The sequence below is a fragment of the Sciurus carolinensis genome, chromosome 7 (assembly GCF_902686445.1).
Source record: "Sciurus carolinensis chromosome 7, mSciCar1.2, whole genome shotgun sequence".
Lineage (NCBI taxonomy): Eukaryota > Metazoa > Chordata > Mammalia > Rodentia > Sciuridae > Sciurus > Sciurus carolinensis.
Window position 1 is genome coordinate 127,863,392 of NC_062219.1, and position 21,928 is coordinate 127,885,319.

Below are 21,928 nucleotides of genomic sequence, written 5' to 3' on the forward strand. Positions count from 1 at the left end.
ATACTTTTTTCCTTCCCCTCTCTCTAAACCCTGGCAACTACTGGTCTGTTCCCTAACTCTACAATTTCAAGAATGTTATGAATGGAAGAACACCGATTGTAACATTTTGGAATTGATTTTTTTCACTTGGCATAATTTGCTTGCAATTCATTCAAGTTGTTTCAATAGTTCATTCACTTTTAGTGTTCCATGATATGGATATATACCATAGCTTACATAATCATTTGCCATTCAAGGACATTGGGTTGTTTCCAAGCTTGACTGTTACCAATAGTGCTTTTGCCGATTTTTGTATGAACCTGTTTTCATTTTTCTGAGATAAATGTCATTGACATTCAGATTTGAGACTCAAAACTGCAATAGCCATTTGGCTACCTCATCAGAGAAACTTCCCCTAATCACCTAATAATACCCCATCACTTTCCATCCTCCATATCCTAACTCATTTCTCTTCATGGCATCTTTCACACTATTTCATATTTTTAATGTTTTTTTAAGTGGTCAATGGATTTTTTATTTTATTTATTTATATGTGGTGCTGAGTATCAATCCCAGGGCCTCGCACATGCCATCTAAGCGCTCTACCACTGAGCCAGAACCCCAGCCCCATTATTTCATATTTAATTCTTGGTTTGTTTGTTTTCTGTCTTTCCCTCTAAAAAATAACTGCATGAGCTCAAGAACTTTGTTTTGTTCTCCAGTGTCCTGGAGACTAGAAGAGTCCCTGGCACAGTCAACACAGTGACTAGCATACTCAACAAACATTTCTTGAATGAATGATGAATTTCAGATTTCAATGCATGTGTGTATGGATCTAACTCATTCATTTTAGTTAAAGCACAGCACTCCATTGTATGTCTGCATAGTATTTTCATTAACTTGTTCCCTATCAAAGGATTTTTATGTAGGTTCCAGTATTTTACAAATCCAAACAGTGCTCTACGGATAATACTTGTATAAACAATCATCTGTGCAGATGGGAGAAAAGTGGAGTAGAAGATTCAAAAAGTGTGTGCATTTTTAAAAACTTAGCTACTGTCAAATTGTTTTCAATAGTGTTCTTTCCACTTATATTCCCACAGTGGTTGGAATCTATTTTCACATTCTTAACAATACTGAGTATTGTCAAGGTCTCTCATCTTTTGGTAATCTTACAAAAGGAGTATCACCTGTATTCAAAGGTTTACTGACCATTTGTTCTTTTCCCTTGAACCATCTTTGCTCATTTTCTTTGAGCAAATTTTTGAAATCTATTTGTGAAAGTATTTTGTATTTTAAGGAAATTCATCTGGTCTTATTTGATAAAAATATATTTCCAATTCTCCTTCAGTATTCAAATATTTGAGGGTTTTTTTTCATGCAAAAGTCATTTTATTTTTAATTTTATGTAATCAAATCAATTCATTTGTGGTTTTGGGATTTGAGGTGTCATATTTAGAAAAGAATTAAAAATCAATCAGGTTTCTTTGTCCCTCTAGAACTTTGATGGGTTGATTTTTTAAATTGAACCTTTTTTAAAAATTTTTTTGAATTGATCTAAAATATATTTTTGGTGTGACAAGTGAGCTGGGATTTTTTTTTTCTATCAAATAGCTTGTCAATCATTCTAAGATCATTTGCTGAATATATAGCATCAACCTGTAATTTTTTTCTTTCTCTTATACAAAACTCTTATTGATATTGTGATCTATGTCTCAATTTCCTATTGTGTTCCATCAATCTGTTGGCTTATTTTTTACATTATGTGTTGCAGCCTTGTGTTTTTCCTATTATTTTTTCAGACTAACTCTGAAAAGTATCTCTTGGCTAAGGGCAGATAAGAGGGGATAGAGGAAATAAAAATACCTTCCATGTCATGGAGTCCTATTCAGTTTGCTGCTTGGAAGATTGATCCAAAAGAGGGAGGGGTCAACAGTATCAAATGCCTTTGAGATGTCAAAATGAAGACTGTCAAAGATTCCCTGGACTTAGCCAATACAATAGAAATTACTGGTCCCCATAGGGAAAGTGGATTGAGGAAAGTTAGCAAATAGAAATTTATTTTAAAACAAAACATTTCATTAATACAAGTATATTATTTATAGGGCCCGTAGATGAAAGGTTTTAGTCAATGTTTGGTAGACTACAAGGAAATTTGAAGATTTCTGAGTAAGAAGTGAAAAAATGAAAAAAAGCACTAGAATTTTTATGGATGATTACCTCCTTGGAGGTGGTATATAAATGGGTTAGAGAAAAAGACTACAAAGAGAAAAGTAACTGAAACAGTTGCATTCATCTGCCTACAAATTCATTTCAAAAACATTTGTAAACTGATATATCGTTTCAATAATTTAGGTCAGTGTATAGTAACAAAAATTAAAATGAACAGACAAGTTGAGCAATACAGCAAATTATAATTCAATTAAATCTATAGGGTGAAGGGAAGACAGTAATCATTTAAGAAAGGGGATTAATAGAGATTATCGAATATAAATCTTCCTTTTTCTCTACTCCCACACCATCCTACTAATCTATTTTGTTCTTCCATTCCTTACCTTCAGATCATCTGCCTCCAGAATTTATGAGGGGCTAAGATAACCCAATCAATCCTGAAAAACAAAGTGGAACTCCAGGCTTGTATCCCTAAAACAAGGAAATGATAGGTTCCCTTATCTACCCCATTTGTATCTCTTATATTTATACACTGTTTTGCCATGTTTACTGCTTCTTTTCAGAGTAAATCAGAGTAGAAGTACCCTTTAATTCCTCAAATTTCAATTGTGACCCAATTTCAAACCAGATCAGATTTTGATGTGGCCCAGCGGAATACTCTACATTTTACTGAAGTGCTCTAGGGTGATTTGCACCTGGGATTTCAACACTGGGTACTCAAGAGTGTGGTTCAAAGGGAAAGGTAGGCTTAGGGCTTGCAAGTCCATTCAGTGCCTGGATTTCTTTGCCCCATAGAAAAGAGGAACAGAGTGGAACCCTTTTAAGTAATGTTTGGAAAGGAGAAGCCCCTCTTACTCATATACAAGAACAATACTAAGAAAATCCCAAAGGAAAGTAGGAAATACCAAGTCAGGGATGAAGGGGCAATATAAAAGACTTGGAAGTCTACTGGATAAGAGAATGGATGTTTGGAACTGCAAGACCCGGGGCCATCACGGGATTCTCAATGTTTCTATACTTCAGAAAGGAACAAGCAATTTTTAGGTACCACTCACTACAACAACCCAATGCCCTGAGTATTTTATTATAATTTCAATGAAAGTAATGGTTCAACATCCTTGTAATTCAAAATAAAACAAAGTCTACCTCCTTGTGGGGCTAGTTATCATTCCCGTTTCGGGGGAGAAGAAACCGAGGCTCGGAATGGCAAACCAGCTTGATTGGGCACAGATGGGAAGTAGAAGAAATGCACTGGTCTGTTTCTGCCCTACAGAAATATTACTGTCTGATAAACATTTCTTTTTCTAAGAATCGTGAGAGCTTGTAGTTGGTTGTGTTACCAAAGTGTCTCAATTACCGGGTGGGGCTTATCTGCTATCCCCATCCTCTGGGCCTCACACGGAGGCCAGAAGTCTGAGCTTCCCATTACCTACACAAAGTCATCTTTCTTTTACAAGGACAGAGGCTTGGGCACCAAAAGGAAACCCAACAAAAGACTAGGGGTCCAAACTCGGCAGCCGCGGAAGCTGGGATGTAGGCCCAGCTCGTGCTGGCAGGGGATAGTGTCACCGCTGAGCACAGCAGACACCACTTGCTCCTTTGACCGATCTTGGAGGTTCCAGTTCTGGCGCGTTCCAGAACTGGGCCTCTCAGATGTCTGCAGGAGGAAACTGCCAAGCCCGGAGGCCAAGGAATCGTGTGGCGCGCTGAAGGCGCGGGCCAAGCCCCGCCCCGCTGAGCCGCCTCTTCCGCTGGCGCCGGGGTGGGGCAGACGCGGCGACCGGGATCCGCTCGGACGCGGCCACGTTGTCTTGCGCGCCCAGCGTACCTGGCCTTGAGAGCCAGAGCACCGGCTCCCGCTTCCTGGCCCCCCGGCTTAGCTACAGGGCTTCGTCGGGCGGTAGTATTCCTACGTTCACTCAGCTGGGTACAACCGCTCAGGGAAAGGCCTGGTCATCCCGGGACTCCGGCGCGCGGGCGCGTCTGGAATCCGGGCTCGAGAGGCGCCGCCCTCTGTCCGGTCCTGCTTGCCTCTCTGCGCTGGTCAGGAGCAAAGAACCAGAGAGAGCGCAGGAGAGTGGGGCTCCGCGCAGAGCTCGGCGCCCGGGCCCATGCCCGTGCGCCCCCGCGGGCCCGCGCCATGGCCTCCGGGAGCGTGGCCGAGTGCCTACAGCAGGAGACCACTTGCCCCGTGTGTCTGCAATACTTCGTCGAGCCCATGATGCTCGATTGTGGCCACAACATCTGTTGCGCGTGCCTCGCCCGCTGCTGGGGCGCAGCGGAGACTAACGTGTCGTGCCCGCAGTGCCGAGAGACCTTCCCGCAGCGGCATATGCGGCCCAACCGGCATCTAGCCAACGTGACCCAGCTGGTGAAGCAGCTGCGCACCGAGCGACCGTCAGGGCCCGGCGGCGAGATGGGCGTGTGTGAGAAGCACCGCGAGCCTCTGAAGCTGTACTGCGAGGAGGACCAGATGCCCATCTGCGTGGTGTGCGACCGCTCCCGCGAGCACCGCGGCCACAGTGTGCTGCCGCTTGAGGAGGCGGTGGAGGGCTTCAAGGTGAGGGCCCGGCGCGAAGAGCGGGGAGGGGTAGGAGCGCGAATCGGACAAAGGGAGGAGAGAGCCAAAGGGGCTTCCCTTTTTTCCGCCCAGAAAATGGCTGAGCCGGACGTGTGCTTCACAGCCGTCATTTCCTTTCTGTCCGCTATAGAGCCTCTGCACTCAGATTTGGGAGGAAAACCTGTAGCTGGCGAGGAAAACAGAAGTCTCCCCACCCCCACACTCCTTTCCCTGTATGCTTGTCTCATCCACACATTGTGCATAAAGATGGCCTGTGAAGGCCTTCTCTTAACAGTATAAAAGATGTGCGTAAAAACACGTACACATTGACCAGTTTCTGAGACACTCTTGTATTACCATCGGCTCCCCCATAATTTCAGACAAAACACATTTGGACGTTGACTGTATACATGAAGCAGTGCCCACCACTTGGTCTACAAGTATTTCTTCAGCACTTCGCTCCTGTTCTAGAAGCTCATGGAAAGGAACAGAGTTCTTTACTGCTTGAGTAAATCATTTGGCCACTTGGAGACTCAGGATGATAACAGTTATTGTGAAGATTAAATGAAATCATATGACTTACAAAACCCTTTGTGAACTGTTGAACAAACACATCGGACAGCTAAACACTAACTTGGATATAAAATAAAATAATTCTAAGGTGATATTCAATGAATACACGATGTTTTGTGTGTTTTGTACTTTGAGGACTGTAGGGATAAATACAGTTATGTCCCTGTTTAAGAGTGAGTACATCCATGCATAATTAATCTTGTAACATTTATGGAACTTCCAGCTATATCATTTCACTCACTCATGGTAACTCTCATGAAGAAAATAAGAGAAGTCAAGTCATTTTCTCTGTGCCTCTGTGGAAAAGCTATAACTGAACATTAAGTCTCCTTCCTAGTCTAGTTGCCTTTCAACAAAGTCATGCAGTATCCTTCCAGGGACTAGTGGGTAACTCAGTGTTTAAGAAACAAATTGACAAAGGATAGCTGTGGTGGCCACCTGTGCTTTGGACTTTTCTCTGGTGGATGACAGTGTAGTATGAGGAAGGTGTTAAGCAGAGACTTGGCATCAAGACTCTGGGTTCCAGGGCTCAGTGTTAGAGTACTTGCTTATCACTTGACACTGGATTCAATCCTCAGCACTGCATAAAAATAAATAAAATAAAAAAGATTGTGACCATCTACAACTAAAAATTAAAAACAACAACAAAAACGACTCTGTGTTCCATTTGTGATAAGCCAGGTAGCCAGCTTATGCTAAGGTCTGCCTAATCTTAAGCTGCCAACTCTTTTTCTTTCTTCAGGAACAAATCCAGAACCAACTGGACCATCTAAAAAGAGTAAAAGACTTAAAGAAGAGACGCCGGGCACAGGGGGAGCAGGCACGAGCTGAACTCTTGGTAAGGGTTGTTGGAATTCTTAGATATCACTTCTGTGAAGAGATGTTACTCTTTCTTAACAGTGCCTCAATTCTCAATTTTTACTGTTTTCTTTCTTCAGTCTCTGAAGGTCTTGAAAAGTAGCCAATGCACTAATTCTGATACAAGAATTTGGGAGTTTTGTTCTAACAATCAAAAAACTACAGAAACTTTTATAACATATATAGCCACTGCCCAAGTGTTTAAATTTATTTTTTTAACATTTTTTAAATTGTCAATAGACCTTTATTTTATTTATTTATATGCGGTGCTGAGACTAGAATCCAGTGCCTCACACATGCTTGTCAAACGCTCTACCACTGAGCTACAACCCCAGCCCTTTTAAATGTATTTTTGAACAATAAATAAAATATAAGATATTTGCATCTGAAAAGCAAACCTCTAGACTAGTAGTGTCTAAGCTAATCTTGTGAGAAATTTTTTTAGTCCTGATCAGAGGATGGTAAAGAACTTCTGGCTAGGGAACTCATTCCTTTGGTGTCCTTAAGATCCCTCTACATGCTTTTCCCACAGTCCACTGAGATTTCATCTCCCCTTTATTGAAAATATGTCTGATGGATAAAAAAACCTCAGTGAAACCGAGTGACTGAAATGTTTATAATGTCTTCTGTGGAAAGATTCTCAATACTGAGAGACAACTTTTCTCTGAGAATCAGGGTGCCTGAACAGTGGCTCTGACATTAGCCAATTGTTTAGATGGAGAGAGCCACACAACCTCTCTGGGCCTTAGTTTCCTCGTCTATTGAATGGGTCAGTTGCACTAGACTTGTGTCTCTAGCAAGGCTAGTACTGTCCTTACTCTACATTGGTGTCTGGATTTTTCTTTGAGGAACAGAGTGATTGGGAAAGGTGAGGCAGGGATGGTAGATGTCTTACAATGCAAGAAATAGCCCCATGTTAGGCAGAACTGTTCCTACCAACAGCACCCACTTTAAGAAACACTGAATTAGTTGATCTTTAAGGTTTCTTTCAGCTTTGATGTACTGTTTTTTAAGATTTATTGTACGGTTTATGTCTTTGAAAGACTTATCCAGCTGAAAAGAGTTATGAGCTTATGAAAAGGATTTATATACCCAGTGTGTGCACATTACTAAGTTGCACAGTGAGTGTGTGCCTAAGAAGGGTGGTTAGAGGAATGGTTGGTTGTTGGAGGAATGTTCTTGAGGAGCAGGTGAATTTAGAACAGGTGTTTGTAGACTTTCCATAAAGAACCAAATAGTAAATATTTTTAGCTACATGGACTTTGTCACAATTATCATCTCGGCCATTGCATCTCAAAAGTCTCCATATCTGATACATAAGTGAATGGCTATGACTGAATTCTTTTTTTTTTTTTTTTTTTTTTTTTTGGTGCCAGGGATTGAACCCAGGGCCTTGTGCTTGCAAGGCAAGCACTCTGCCAAGTGAGCTATATCCCCAACCCCGCTATGTCTGGATTCTAATAAAATATTACTTGACTCCTTTGGTGCCATTTGCTGGCCTCTTGTTTAGAACAAAATGATAATAAGTGTCCTGACAGTGGGGCATGGGAGTAGAGAAGGAAGGATAGATAAACTGTGACAAACAAGTCATCCCCAGGGGTGAACCAGGGGAAACCTCAACCCCTGCCCAAGCTCTGTGATTCAGGGCAATTCAGGAACACCTCTGAAAGCCAGATAGAGGACATGGATCACATTTGAAGGGCCCAAGGAAATTGTGTTTGATTCAAAACATCTTCCACAAGTCATTTATCTGGTTGTGTCATTTCTCTGTGTGACAATCTTTCATGACTCTGAATTGCAACAAATTCCTTACTCCTTATCCTGTCAGGCATGGTATGTTCTGGTCTCTTCTTACCTTTTCTGACCTCTTTCCTCAGCACTCATGTACTCCAGCCAGATAGAACCATTGGCCTTTTCTCCCTACTTTTTGTCCATGCTTTTTTTTCTGCCTAGAAAACCCTTCTCCTGTTCACTTGGAGAATTCCTGTTCATTCTACAAGACCATGTGAACTCTTTCTGTGAAGACTGTCCCACCTCCTTCCACAGCAGACTGTCACTTTGTATTTACCCATCCATGACTATGTGTAGCACGTGAATCTGACTCTCACTTGACTGTCCTTGAGAGTAGGGACTGTGTATTAATTACCATTGGGATAACTCAGTTGCTGGCCATTATGTAGCTGGTCAGTAAAGACCATAATGAGTAAGTGAACACAGTGAAATAATGAATAAGTTTTAGTATTCTTGGATAAACGGATAAACTTGTGGTGGGTCATCGGGAGAATTTTGAAGAGCTCTAGAAATGAACCTTTCCTCTTTACTGCCCTTGCCTATCATCTGCACAGAGCCTGACCCAGATGGAGAGAGAGAAGATTGTTTGGGAGTTTGAACAGCTGTATCACTCCTTGAAGGAACATGAGTATCGCCTCCTGGCCCGCCTTGAGGAACTAGACTTGGCCATCTACAACAGTATCAATGGTGCCATCACCCAGTTCTCTTGCAACATCTCCCATCTCAGCAGCCTGATTGCCCAACTAGAAGAAAAGCAGCAGCAGCCCACCAGGGAGCTCCTGCAGGTAAGGTGTGAAGAATCCTGCTAAGACACTTCCACTAAAAATAGCTTCCCTTTTCCTTTCCCAAGTAGTATCCAGGACCTCCTGTTTCTTTGTTAACTGTGCAGGAGTTGCACAGGTGCCAAACTCTGTATTGGGTATGTTTGAAGAAAAGCATGCTCCAGAATACTCCAGAAATTGTGGTTGACACAGCTTGGATTGTCAGTTGCATTGTCTCATAGAAAAGGCAAAAGGAAGATCTAGTGCCCCTGGCCTGCCCTGCACTGTGCTGATAAGTGTTCTGATCATGGACAAAACTCTGGATATCTTTGGGCTTTTAGTGACCTCAGTGATGAGGGGCTTGGACCACATGTCATTTAAAAACCCTCCTCATTCCCTTATCCTGTAATTTTTAACATATACATATGTACTGCCACAGCTACAAAATAGCAGCAAGTACTTGAGCAGGAGTGGAGTAGCTCTGTGATTTTACTGTGTTAGTGTAGTGAAAGAGCTACAACATATCTAGCCCAGCAAGACAGCAGGAAATGAGCTATTGTCCATGTGTTTGCTCATTCAGTGCATATTAATTGTCTGCTATGGATCCAGCACTCTTCTAGGCATTGGGATTAAGTGGTGAATAAGCTTTCCTGAATTGCATTCCAGTGTGGAAGTCAGACAATAAGTGAATAATTATTACAGTTGTTCCCAAATTCCCTAAAAAGGGGATGATGAGATAGACCAAGTATCAGCAAATATTTAAGATGGTTGGGAAAAGAATGTATTTTACAATAGGTAAAATTATTTGAAATTCAGATTCAATGTCCATACATTTTTGTTGGCACACAGCCATGCTTATTCAGGTATGTATCATCTGTCATTGCTTTTTCCACCACAACAGCAGTGTTAAGTAGTGGTGACTGAATGGCTCACAGAGACTGACAGACTTACGAAGCCTAAAATATTTACTATGGACCTTTAATAAAAAGTTTATTGACTCCCACTTTAAAATAATAAGAAAGCTTAATCCTTAACAAACATTGCTATTTAATTGCCAAGTAGAGCTTGCAGAGAGGACAGTTGACCAAAGAGGCAGAATGTAATCAGGAAGGAAGACTGTTTCAGGAAGGAGGGAGTGGACAACAGGGTCCAGTGCATTTGATGTCAGATAATATCAGAGCTAATATCCGTTTGGTTTAAGAATATGACTACCATTGATGACTTTATGTAGAACTGCCACAGTGGAATAATTTGGACTAGAGTCACATTAGCAGAGTTGAATGGTGAATGGAGTGAGGTGAATGGGGACTATGAGTAGATGACTATTTAAAAAATAACAATGAAAGAAAAACTTACAGATGAAGTAGGATTGTGGGGCTTTATCTGGAGGGGATGCTTAAAGAAACCAGTTAAACTTATTTTCAAAGTTTGTGTGAAGAGGAAGTATGTGTTTTAAGGATCCAGGTGTGAGGGAAGACATTGAAGCTGTGAGAAATGATGGGCTTTAGAAGTCAGGGGAATAGGAATTAAAGCATATGTGCAGGAGTTAGTTTCAGAAAGTCCTCTCTTGCATGGGAAGAAATTATTATTTCAGAATATGGGGAAGCCAGTTGGTCTGTAGACATAGGAGAATTCTGTGGTCTATGACCAATCATTTATAGTAGAACCATTCTGTCCTATTGTGTGATTTTTCTTACGTGCCTTGCTGTCTAACATCTTTATTGCTGTGGTGCATATACTGAGAAATAAGTTGGGCCAATCTAGGGTTGGAGTTTTTTGTTTTTGTCTTTTAAGGAATATTTCTAAAATATACAGAATATACATTTCACCATTTATGTAACTCTGTGGTACAAAAATAGCATTCAGTAAATTCACAATGTTGTGCAATTGTCAACAGCTCTCCAGATCCAGAACACTTTCATCACCCCAAAAAGGAAACCACTTTTAAGCAGTCATTCCTCCTCCCTTCTTCCTCCAACCCCTGACTCTATGCATTTATCTATTCTGGATATTTTACATAAGTAAAATCATACAATACATAGCCTTTGTGTGTAGTTTCTTTCATTTGACGTACTTTTTTTCAGGTTTATCTATATTGTAGTACATATTCAATATTTTGTTTCTTTCTATAGATGAATGATATTCCATTGCATGGATATATATTACACTTTGTTTATTCATCAGTTAATGAACATTTGGGTTGTTTCCATGTTGTAGAATAGTAAATATTGTGAATAATGCTTCTGGGAACATTAAACCTATAAAATAATTCATAAATTGTGTGTCATCCTTGGGCAGGGACCATGCTAATCTTTGCTATGTTATTCCAGTTCCTCTATATCTGCTGTTGAAGCAGGCACCATACTCAGAATTTTAAAACTTTTTAAAAAGTTTTAAGCAGAAGGTATTTATGTGAGAATATTTTTGAACAGACAGATAATGAAACCAAAGCTTAGATGATAAGGAAAGTGGAAAAAGAGAGGGATTATGAACTTTATGATTGATGATGACAATCCAAGTGTGTTTCTGATGGAATTCTGTAGAAAAACAAGCTGAAGGTATAAGAATTGGAGAAGTTAACATACAGAAATTAGCAACCTTCATATGCATATAACAACTACTAGCAAATACGTATTAGAAGAGGACACTCCATTTCCCATTGCAAAAAAAGGGAAGAAAATAGATAAAGTACTTGGAAATATACTTAGAAAACCTGTATAAAAACCTGTGTGGAAGCACCTTTGAAAAACACAAAATAGAAGTGAACAAATAAGAATTTTTCTTGGATAAGAAAGACATCTCAGCATCAAGTTGTTAGTTCCCAAGATTCATAAATTTAATGCAATTTCAATAAAAAGACCAAAAGCTTTTTCTCCAGATTAAGAAAAATTGATATATGTAAAATTCAGATAGAAAAACAAGCGAATAAAAATAGCTGGGATACACTGAGAAGACCTATAGTGCAGCGGGGACTAGCCCTACTAGATATTAAAGTATAAAACAAAGTCTGTATAGTATTAGCATGTAGTAGTTGGTATTAGCATGAGGGAAAAAAAAACCACATGCATTGTAACTAGTCAAAAGCCAGTGTCAGATTCAAAGAAAATATCTGCAACAAATACCACAAATAGTACAAAAGCCCCAATATATAAAGAACTTAAGAAAATAGAGGGGGGGAATCAAAATTTTCTAGGAAAATGGACCAGAAGACACACGAAGGCAAGTTGCAAAAGATACACAGTTGGCCCGTGAATATGAAAAAAATATTCAACTGCATTTGTAATCAGAAAATGCACATTAAACTCTAAAATACCCCTTACCAATTAGTATAGCTATATATATATTTTTTTCATATATATATATATTTATAAATATATACATATATCTTTTTTTTTCTTTGAGACAGGGTCTCACTAAGTTGCTTAGAGCCTTCGTAAATTGCTGAGACTGGCCTTGAACTTGTAATCCTACCTCAGCCTCCTGAACTGCTGGGATTACAGGCATGCACCACCATCCTTGGCAGCAATGTTGTTTTAGCATAATATGCTATTGGCAGAAATGTGGGAGAGACGCTTGTTATTGGTGGAAATACAAAATCATGAAATCATTTTGGAGGAGAATTTGGCAATGTGTTTTAACAAACCATACACACGTGCACATGCACCCGCAGTTAGACTTTGACCAAAAATCCATGCTAGAAATTTACGTTGAGGATATACCTAAGTATGAAAATATATTTGAAAATACATAGCAAGATTACTTGCTGCAACAATGTTTGTAAGTGCAAAATAGTCTGTCTTCCAAACCTAAAGAATTTGTTTAGTAAATTATGATTATATACACAGTGAAATACTATGTAACTATAAAAAAGAACAAGAAAGATACCTATGAACTGTTAAGCCAGGACATATTGCTAAGTGGAAAAAAATCAAAATGTAAAATATAGAGTATGTTGCTTTTCGTGTAGGAAAGGAAAAGAGATTGGAAAGTACATGTGTCTGCTATTTTTGAGGGAAACTGGAAGGATACCTGGACAATAATTGAGAGGGAAAGGATGAGGTGGGAAGGGACAGAAAGCGGAGTGACAAGGACTTTCTGGCCAAGTCTCAAACTTTTTGAGCACTAAAGTAAAGAAGCACAGTAATAGATTATAACACATTGAATAAAATAACTGAATCCACACTAATAATAAATAGGGAAATTTTTTTTTCTAGTAGTCAACAAAGTAACATAGAAGAAATTTTGAAGTTAGGAAATGACCTTTTGGCAACCATGAAAGTAAAAATTAGACAGGAATTGTCAGTGAATGCTAACTCTAAGGGGGGAAAGTTTGATGAGAATTAAAAGTATTACTTACAGGTTACTTATTAATTGCAAGAGGAAAGAATAGTAACTGCACAGTGATCAAAATCAGTTTTGCCATTGGGCATGCTGATGCTTGCCTGTACTGCCAGTCAGTGACTCAGGAAGCTGAAACAGGAGAATCACAATTTCAAGGCCTGCCTCAGCAACTTTGACTCTGTCTCAAAATAAAAAGTTAAAAGGGCTGAGGTTGTAGCTCAGTGGTAAAGCATCCCTGGGTTCAATCCCTAGTACTGGAAAAGAAAAAAAAAGAAATCAGTATTGCCAGTGAGAGGCTAGCAAATATGTACTCTAGGACATAACATACCCTTGTTTAAGATGGTATAACTGGATCTAATCATTAGGGAAATGTCTAACAAATGGAGGGACATTCTATAAAATAACTGGTATATGTCAAACAATGGCAATGTGAAGGATAAGTCAGTGCTGAGAATCCTTTCCTGTTAAATACACATGTCATTGTGATTAAGTGCAATGAATGATCCTGGATTACATGGAATGGGGGTAGGCATGTTGGAGCTATAGATGACATTGCAACAATTGATTAAATTAACCTATAACTGGATGAAATAAATGTATCAATGTTCAATTTCCTGAATTTTATAACAGTCATGTAGTTATAAGAAAACATAGTTCTTAGGAACTACACATGGAAGAATAAAGGGATAGAATGTAAACAATGACCTCAGATGTTCTGAAGATACATATGTCATATACATATTACATGTGAAAAGAGAAAGATAAAATGATAAATTAGGTGAACAGTTAAAGGTTAGCAAACCTGGTAAAAGATTATACAAGAGTACTTTGCACTGGCAACTATTCTGTGTATTTGAAACTACTTCACAATAAAAAGAAAGCAAGGCAGACAGATATAGGCTGTTGGCATCCAAGAATAGAATGATCGAGTTAGTAAATCCCAGTTTCCTCTGCCTGATTTTTGGATCCTTGAAACTGAGTTAGGTTCCAATGATTCTTGTCTCTGGCTTCTCCCAGGAAGACCAGTTAATAATTGGGTTTTTAATGAACATTTGTGAAAGAAAACTGAAGTTATAAATGACTTCTTATGGTATCCTTTTCCTTTCTTTATAGGACATCGGGGACACATTAAGCAGGTATAGTTTTCTCTCCCCCTAGTATTAAATCAAGCACAAGAAGACTGTCTCTCTCACATTTGTAAATCCTGAAAGGAGCCGAAGGCCTGAGATGGACATCTTCCTGGATTGCTACCTGTCTTGAAGAGAGTCACTTGTGTGCAAGAACTAGATTAATCTCAACTGTTTTCTGTAAAACTTGGGAATTATTGGCAAATTGTGGAGCTGGGGTGAGAGTGTTGGTGTTTATGGGTGGGTGTAAGGACACTTCCATGGAGAGGGTGGGAACTTACAGGGAGTTGGACAGAGCACAAAGATAGATTATGGGTTCCTATGAATTTTAGAATCTTTTCCATTTTATTTTCTTTCCCCCACCCTCTTTTTTTTTTTTTTTTTTTTCCTGTCATGGGGGAAATCAAGCCTAAAGAAAGTATAATGAGCCTGGAGGTATAGAATTACTAATGAACCACCTGAATTCTGAATTTTTTCATTATTTTCTGTAATACCATCAGATGGTCTGGGGGCATAGCTCAGGGGTATAATGCCTGCTTGTCATGCACAAGTCCCTATCACCAAGAAGAATATGAGGAAGAGCTTCCTGAGGACATGTCCAAAAAGGGAGGGGGAACTTGAAGAAGGCCAGGGCAGTTATATGTGTAGGATGGATGGTGAGAGCCAATACAATGAGCCTCAGGAAGCTAATGTTCAGTATAAAACTTTGAAGTTGATTAAAATCCTAAATTGTGAAACTCTTTCAGTGGAAACTATATGGAAAACTGTTGAGGGGATTGAGAAGGGTTTCATAGATGGGGTAAGTTGGTTAGGAGGTCTGTGTTTATAGAAACATGTTGAGAGGAATGAGGTTGTTGAGGGCTCTTAGGAGGGTGGTTTAAGTTGGAGCTTGTGCCAGTCCCAGACAGATGACCCAAGAAAATAATGCCTCTATCCGCTACTTTTTGATAATCAGTTCTGACCCTTCATAAGGGGGTAGATCCCACAAACCTAGTAGTATGTGATACTGAGGATTGGGTTTAGCTGTATGAAATAGAAGATCTAAAATTTCATTGACTTAAGACATCAACATAACTTTAAAAATTTGTTACCATATAAGAAATGTACAGGTAGGTAACTTGAGGTCTGGTAGAGTGACTCAGGGAGCCTCATAAATTCTGATTTCTTCCCATTTGCTGTGATATCATTTCTGAAGTATGGTTCTCATATAGACCAAGTAGCTACTTAGAATGCAAGTCAGGGAAAAGGAAATAATCACATCACATTTCTTTGTAAGCACATTTTTTTCAAAATATGAGATACTTTTTAATCTCTCATTGGCCAGAATTCAGTACAAAGCTCACATTTAGAGCTATGAGGGAGACTGGCCACCCATGAGCCATTAAATTAAGAAAATAGGAGAAGAGGCTCTAGGTGTGCAACTAACAGTCTTTGCCATAGACTTCCTTTTAGATGTGAGAAAATTGGGTGTTGTCCTCCACAGTATGCCTGTCTATTGAAAGGTGTCCCTTATTTGGGGACCTTCGGATTATGGATAGTTGCCCACTGTAAATATCAAAGACTTGCAGGTGTGGTGGCACTTGCCTATAATACCAGCAGCTCGGGAAGCTGAGGCAGGAGGATTGGGAGTTCGAAGCCAGCCTCAGCAAAAGAGACCCTGTCTCTAAGTATAATACAAAATAGGACTGGGGATATGGCTCAGTGGTTGAGTGCCCCCTGATTCAATCCTGATAACCAAAAAGCAAAAAAAATCAAGGACTTCATCATAGAATCTATTCCTTTGATAATCAGCTTTGTGATTCAATTTAGTTCAGTAAACCTTTTTGAAGACTTGCTAACCATGAGCTAGGTTCTTTACAGGAAATGAAAATGGGTAAGACTGTCTCCCTTGTTTTGGCTTAGAGGATTATGGTTTTAAGAGAAGACATAAAAAGCTATAGTAGTGGCTTCTAAAGACTCTGTGTCTGTGTTGAACACTTTGACTTAGGACCTGTTCTGGCACATGGTAGGCTATACAACTGGGGAGGGATTCACATGTGTTTTTTAAATTTAGGGCTGAAAGAATCCGGATCCCAGAACCTTGGATCACACCTCCAGATCTGCAAGAGAAAATCCACATTTTTGCCCAAAAATGTCTATTCTTGACGGAGAGTCTGAAGCAATTCACAGGTAATGTGAGGAGAGGGGTCATGAGAGGAAATGAATTTATACTCTAAATATCTGCGTATTGCCTGGAAGGATATATTTTTCTTAGAAAACCAAATAGTGGGATGCAAACTGAATATGTTCTCCTTTTCTCTCCTCAGAAAAAATGCAATCAGATATGGAGAAAATCCAAGGTAAATTTAACTACTACATACTGGACTTTTGATGACAGAGTTTCCAGGGAGGAAGAGCATCTGAATTAAAAATGTGGGAACATAAGATGTATGATCCCTAATATTTTACATCTTCCTTTTATTCTTAAGTTTTTCATTTAATAGCCTTTTGTTCTCATTTGAAGTGTGTTAACTATATTTAGTTAATTCTCAGTCTACATGGAGGAGGAAAATAGGCAACCTAAAGTTTAATCCAGAATTAACTTGATTAAATTTTTTTTTAATTGGGAAAAAGAATGAACATATACTATCCATTTCACTTAAGCCAGTATTTATAATTGTAATTGACTGATGTCTTATTGCTGTGGGCACAAGGGTCCACTAGACTAGGAGGAATGAGCAACACTGACTGAGGAAGCACCAAGGAAGTAGTTTTGAGCCAGCATTGAGGAATCAGGCTGCTAGGCTTGTGGGACCACCTATATCACTTAATGTTTACAGTGTTGCTGAGCATGGTGGCACTTGTTTATAATCCCAGAGACTTAGGAGACTGAAGCAAGAGGATCTTGCTCTGCAACTTAATGAGGCCCTGTCTCAAATAACAAAGGCTGGGGATGTACCTTAGTGTAGAGCACCTGAATTCAATCTCCAGTACCTCTCCCTGCTGCCCCCAAAGATTACACACTGTTATTTCCTCATCTGTAAAATGACAAAATAATTCTTACCTCATAAGACTAAGTACTAAGATTAGCATTCATTTCTAAAGCCGTTAGAATTGAGCCTGATACATCATAAGCCCTACATTTGTTTTTAAAGTTTTATAGGCATTTGGAGAAAGGTTTTCTAAATCTAAAATTTTCTGTTAATGAACCACTTTGATTTAGGAGTTGACCATATGCTGAATATTAAAATTTCCAGTCTGGTAGAGTTGAAAATTCCTATAAGTAGGTAGACTGTTTTCTTATTTATTAAAAAGTACTAAGCCCCATAATCTCATATATTATGTTTGCTGAATCCTTATTGCATCTTAGATATATGCTTCTTTGGCATCTAGCAATATGGATTTTGGAGACACATGTCTTTCACAAGCAAAACAGATAGGGAGGGCTAGGGAGATAGCTCAGTCAGTAGAGTGCTTGCCTTGCATGCACAAGGCCCTGGGTTTGAACCCCAGCACTGCAAAAAAAAAAAAGCAAACAAAACAGATAGGGAGAAACTCTGTAATACAGTAGGATCATACTAGAAATGGTTGGTTTGCACATGGCTTTCCTTCATGAGACTCTTATTAGCTTCTCTTGTTCTTTTGCTACGTAAAAGGCTCAATGGCAACATGTGAAAATGATTTGTCAATTGTAAAATGCCATATAAGTGAACGGTCTTGTTTGCCCCAGTGTGTAGTCACTTGAGCCACTTAGCCCCTAGAGCACAATGGCTTATGAAAGTGAGGAGTTGTATGTGACTTGGGATTTGAACTGTGTTTCACTCGGCAGAGCCAGCTGGCTCACTTCAGGGTGGAATTCTTCCTTGGTTCAGTTTGATTTCATATTCTACCAATTTCAGGCATGTGGTATTCCTTCCACCAAGGAGTCTCCTAATCTCCCTTCTCTTAAAGTCTTTAGCTAGATGATGGAGTCATACATTGTATGAGGAAATCAGTGTATGGCTGACAACAGGAGTTCTGAGGTTTTTAGTGGAGTGCACTACTTTATGATGACTAACCAAAGCTCTTTGAGTTACAGAGTTCCTGGAAATACTCAAATGACTTTCATAACTTCTTTTCTGTTTTGTTCTTTCAGAATTGAGAGAGGCTCAGTTATACTCAGGTAGGTGATACATATAGGGGAAAGGAATAAAAATCCTTGAACCTAACTACTATTGTGAATGATTTGGATAATTAACATAATTTGAATTCTTTAGGTTATATGTGTAAACATGGCATATAGCAACAATCCACACGTGAGGCTCTACCACTGAACCACAGCCTCAGCCCTCCACTAGTTATTTCTGTGTGATTACAATTATCTTTGACACCTGAGGTGCTTCAGAGCTAAAGCCATGGGGCAGGGGATCAATTTCAGGTGATAAGAATTATTGAGTGTAAATGGCAGTTCCCCAAACTAGAACACTTCTACGCTTCTACTATGGTACACTGCTCTGCCTCCCCAGCCTTAGAGGCAACATGCTGTTTGCAACAAGCAGGAGCAGTTGAGTTCAACTGTTAACTCTGGTGCCAGAGAGAGTCCAGGAATCTTGGTCATCGCATCACTGCTTGTGGGCAAAGATTAAAACCTCTTCTCCTTGACATTCACCTTTACTCTAGTTAAGAGAAGCTGAATGCAATCTTCTTCATGAAGAGAAGGTCTCTACATACAAAGATCTTCTATCATGAAGATCCCACTGACTTGTGATCCATATTTGATTCTTTAAATAAGTATTAACTGAATCCTTTGCTTATATACCATACAGTTTAACATTGTGTAGTGAGTGTACTTTAGAGGAAACAAGAGTATTATAAGACACTAATTTTCCTGCCCTTGGAATTTACACTGTCTGTCTGATTAGAGAGATGAGTTAAACCCATGACATAAGAGAGGTAAGTCAAGGATTGGGTGTGTAGCTCAGTGGTAGAGCAGGTAGATGGGTGAGGCCCTGGGTTAAATACCTAGGACCAAAAAGGCAGCAAGAGGTGGATATTGTGTACTGTGAAGAACCAAGGGTTCTGTCATGAACACCGGTGTTGGGAGTTACTTAGCCTGTGTTTTGATTTCTGAGAGGTAATGTTTGGGAATCCTGTTCCTAAACAAGATGTGAAGAACAAATGAGAGAATACATCAGTACTTTTGAAGCAGGAAGGTACCATATGGTGCAAGAAGCAGTAATGCTAAATAATGGAAGAGGAAAACATGAATAAAATAATACAGTTTTAGATTTAAAAGCAAGAAGAGTATACTGGTATGGGCTGGTTAAGAAAAACTGGGGAGCCAGGCAGAGCAACACATGCTTGTAATCCCAGCTACTCGGGAGAGGCTGAGGCAGGAGGATCAAAAGTTCCAGGCCAGCCTGGGCAACTTAGTTGAGACCCTGTTTCAAAAAATTAAAAATGTTAGGGACATAGCTCAGTGATAGCGCCCCTGGTTCAATCCCTAGTACCATATATAAATAAATACATACATAAATACTGAGGAAGATATGGGTCTTAGAAGAAAATGAATGAATAAGATTCAAATATATACAGTAAAGATCTCATGGAATAAATAAGAGGGTGAATGGGAAGGTAGGCAGATTGGTAGATTCCTCAGTCCCTTACCAACATTTCCAAATTCTCAAATCTTTGAAAGCCAAAAGTTTCATTGCATCCCCAACCCCATTATTTAGCAGCAAATTAAGATTGCAAAACCTGAATTTATGTGAGACAATTTAGAACTTTTATCCTATATCATGTGAGCATTCACATGTTTCACAGCAGATATGTTAATATTTGATTATAGAGTGCCGTGCCAGACCTTAACTGTTGTAATCTGAATTCTTGGAACTTTTGACCCCTGTAGCTTTTAGATTAAGTGATTGTGAAAATATAAGAAATCTCAAATTTGGTTTGCAATGGATGATGTTGCTTAGTACGTAAAAGAAAGGGAATAGGGGTAAAATTTTAGTATTTTCACTATATCAGCACTATAGAAGGCAACCACCTAATCCAACAGTGGTTTCTGAAATTTGAACTTAAAGATGTGTTTCATAAGATGAATGTAACCTCTAGTTCGGAGCTGTTATTCTGTACCTAGGGAGGCAGGAGAAAGGCTATGTTTTTTTGAGTGGGCTTTCCTGGGCTCAGGATGATTTTCCCTTCTGTGTTTCTACAGTGGACGTGACTCTGGATCCAGACACAGCCTACCCCAGCTTGATCCTTTCTGATAATCTGCGGCAGGTGCGATACAGTTACCTCCAACAGGACCTGCCTGACAACCCTGAGCGGTTCAATCTTTTTCCCTGTGTCTTGGGCTCTCCATGTTTCATCGCTGGGAGACATTATTGGGAGGTAGAGGTGGGAGATAAAGCCAAGTGGACCATAGGTGTCTGTGAAGACTCAGTATGCAGAAAAGGTGGAGTAACCTCAGCCCCCCAGAATGGATTCTGGGCAGTGTCATTGTGGTATGGGAAAGAATACTGGGCACTTACTTCCCCAATGACTGCCCTTCCCCTGCGGACCCCTCTCCAGCGGGTGGGAATTTTCTTGGACTATGATGCTGGTGAGGTCTCCTTCTACAATGTGACAGAGAGGTGTCACACCTTTACTTTCTCTCATGCTACCTTCTGTGGGCCTGTCCGGCCCTACTTCAGTCTGAGTTACTCGGGAGGGAAGAGCGCAGCTCCTCTGATCATCTGCCCCATGAGTGGGATCGATGGGTTTTCTGGCCATGTTGGAAGTCATGGTCATTCCATGGAGACCTCCCCTTGAAGTGGTGAACTCAGACCATAAGGGCTGCTGGCTATAATTGTACCCCAGGCACAAGGCATCTTGTTGCCTTGCCAATTCCTGTCACAGCTGGATAACATTTTCCATGCCCTTGGATTGGGAGACAGGATGTCCATGTTCTACTATTCTTTTCCTTCCCCTGCAAATTGTGAGATGTAATGAGAAGTATCAATATTTCCCAGAAATAAAAACCGGATGTCCTCCTCCAGTGTTTCACATTTTTTGGTTTTACACACAGAAACAGATAAACTGAAAATAATAATCTTTGGATTTGGAGAGCCACTCAGGATACTTACACCATCTTGACTCAGCCCACATCGTAATCATGGGAATTTGCTGCCTTTTTGAGAACCTAGAATGGAACTCCAAGGCCCTGTTAGCATGGCTTCCTTTATTCCATTTTTTTTCTTCTTGGAAAAATACCTCTACTGCTGATTTTCAGTCTGCCAGTTTTTTATTAATAAGGGTCTATATGTGTTTTTGTTAGTTATTTTACAGTAATGATAAAAACTGCTCCCACCTCTACCATAAGAGGATGTTCTAACCAGTGTCTCTGCCTAAATCTCGTCTGGGGGCTTTATTTGTTCCCTTCATGCTAACAACAGGTGTATCCTGGTGCTGGATGCACATCATTTTAGGATAACTTTCTGCTGGTCACCATCTGCTAGTTCTTGATCCTTTCCCAGGCACATCTTATGGACTGGTGGTCAGTTAAACATCATCCCTGGAAGAATTCTAGTATTCCAGGAATTTGTTGACTTTTTACCTCCTTTCCTCTATCTCCTCTGGGGGATTGGGGAATTAACCTTCCTAATGTGTGTATCATCAAGGGGCAGCTCCATCCCCCTGGCCATTGGATCATGAGACATTCTGGAATCGGAAGGCTAAGGCAGATTACTTTGAGCAAGCCCCATGATGGTTCTTGGTCTTACTTCTCTTTGGGAATATGCTCCTCTGTTAAAAATAAAGTAAAT

The 21,928-nt window shown here is 39.9% G+C and overlaps 1 protein-coding gene and 1 non-coding gene across 2 annotated transcripts; one reads left to right on the top strand and one right to left on the bottom strand.

Annotated features, from left to right (window-relative positions):
- The first annotated feature begins 3,905 nt into the window (after nucleotides 1-3,905).
- Trim27 (tripartite motif containing 27) lies at nucleotides 3,906-21,928 on the top strand. Its single transcript, XM_047558221.1, has 8 exons — nucleotides 3,906-4,711; nucleotides 6,027-6,122; nucleotides 8,488-8,718; nucleotides 14,149-14,171; nucleotides 16,216-16,331; nucleotides 16,469-16,501; nucleotides 18,277-18,303; nucleotides 20,341-21,928. The coding sequence occupies exons 1-8, from the start codon at nucleotides 4,292-4,294 to the stop codon at nucleotides 20,934-20,936; spliced, it is 1,542 nt and encodes a 513-aa protein (XP_047414177.1). The 5' UTR covers nucleotides 3,906-4,291; the 3' UTR covers nucleotides 20,937-21,928.
- On the bottom strand, nucleotides 10,949-11,050 carry LOC124989796 (U6 spliceosomal RNA). Its single transcript, XR_007109621.1, has one exon. It is a non-coding gene; the product is annotated as a U6 spliceosomal RNA (small nuclear RNA).

Bases quoted from the DNA above. Each gene is read 5' to 3' on its own strand.
- Trim27 (XM_047558221.1), top strand. From the start codon at position 4,292: ATGGCCTCCGGGAGCGTGGCCGAGTGCCTACAGCAGGAGACCACTTGC. The intron at 8,719-14,148 runs GTAAGGTGTGAA...CTTTCTTTATAG, and splicing joins CCACCAGGGAGCTCCTGCAG to GACATCGGGGACACATTAAG. The intron at 16,332-16,468 runs GTAATGTGAGGA...TTCTCTCCTCAG, and splicing joins GAGTCTGAAGCAATTCACAG to AAAAAATGCAATCAGATATG.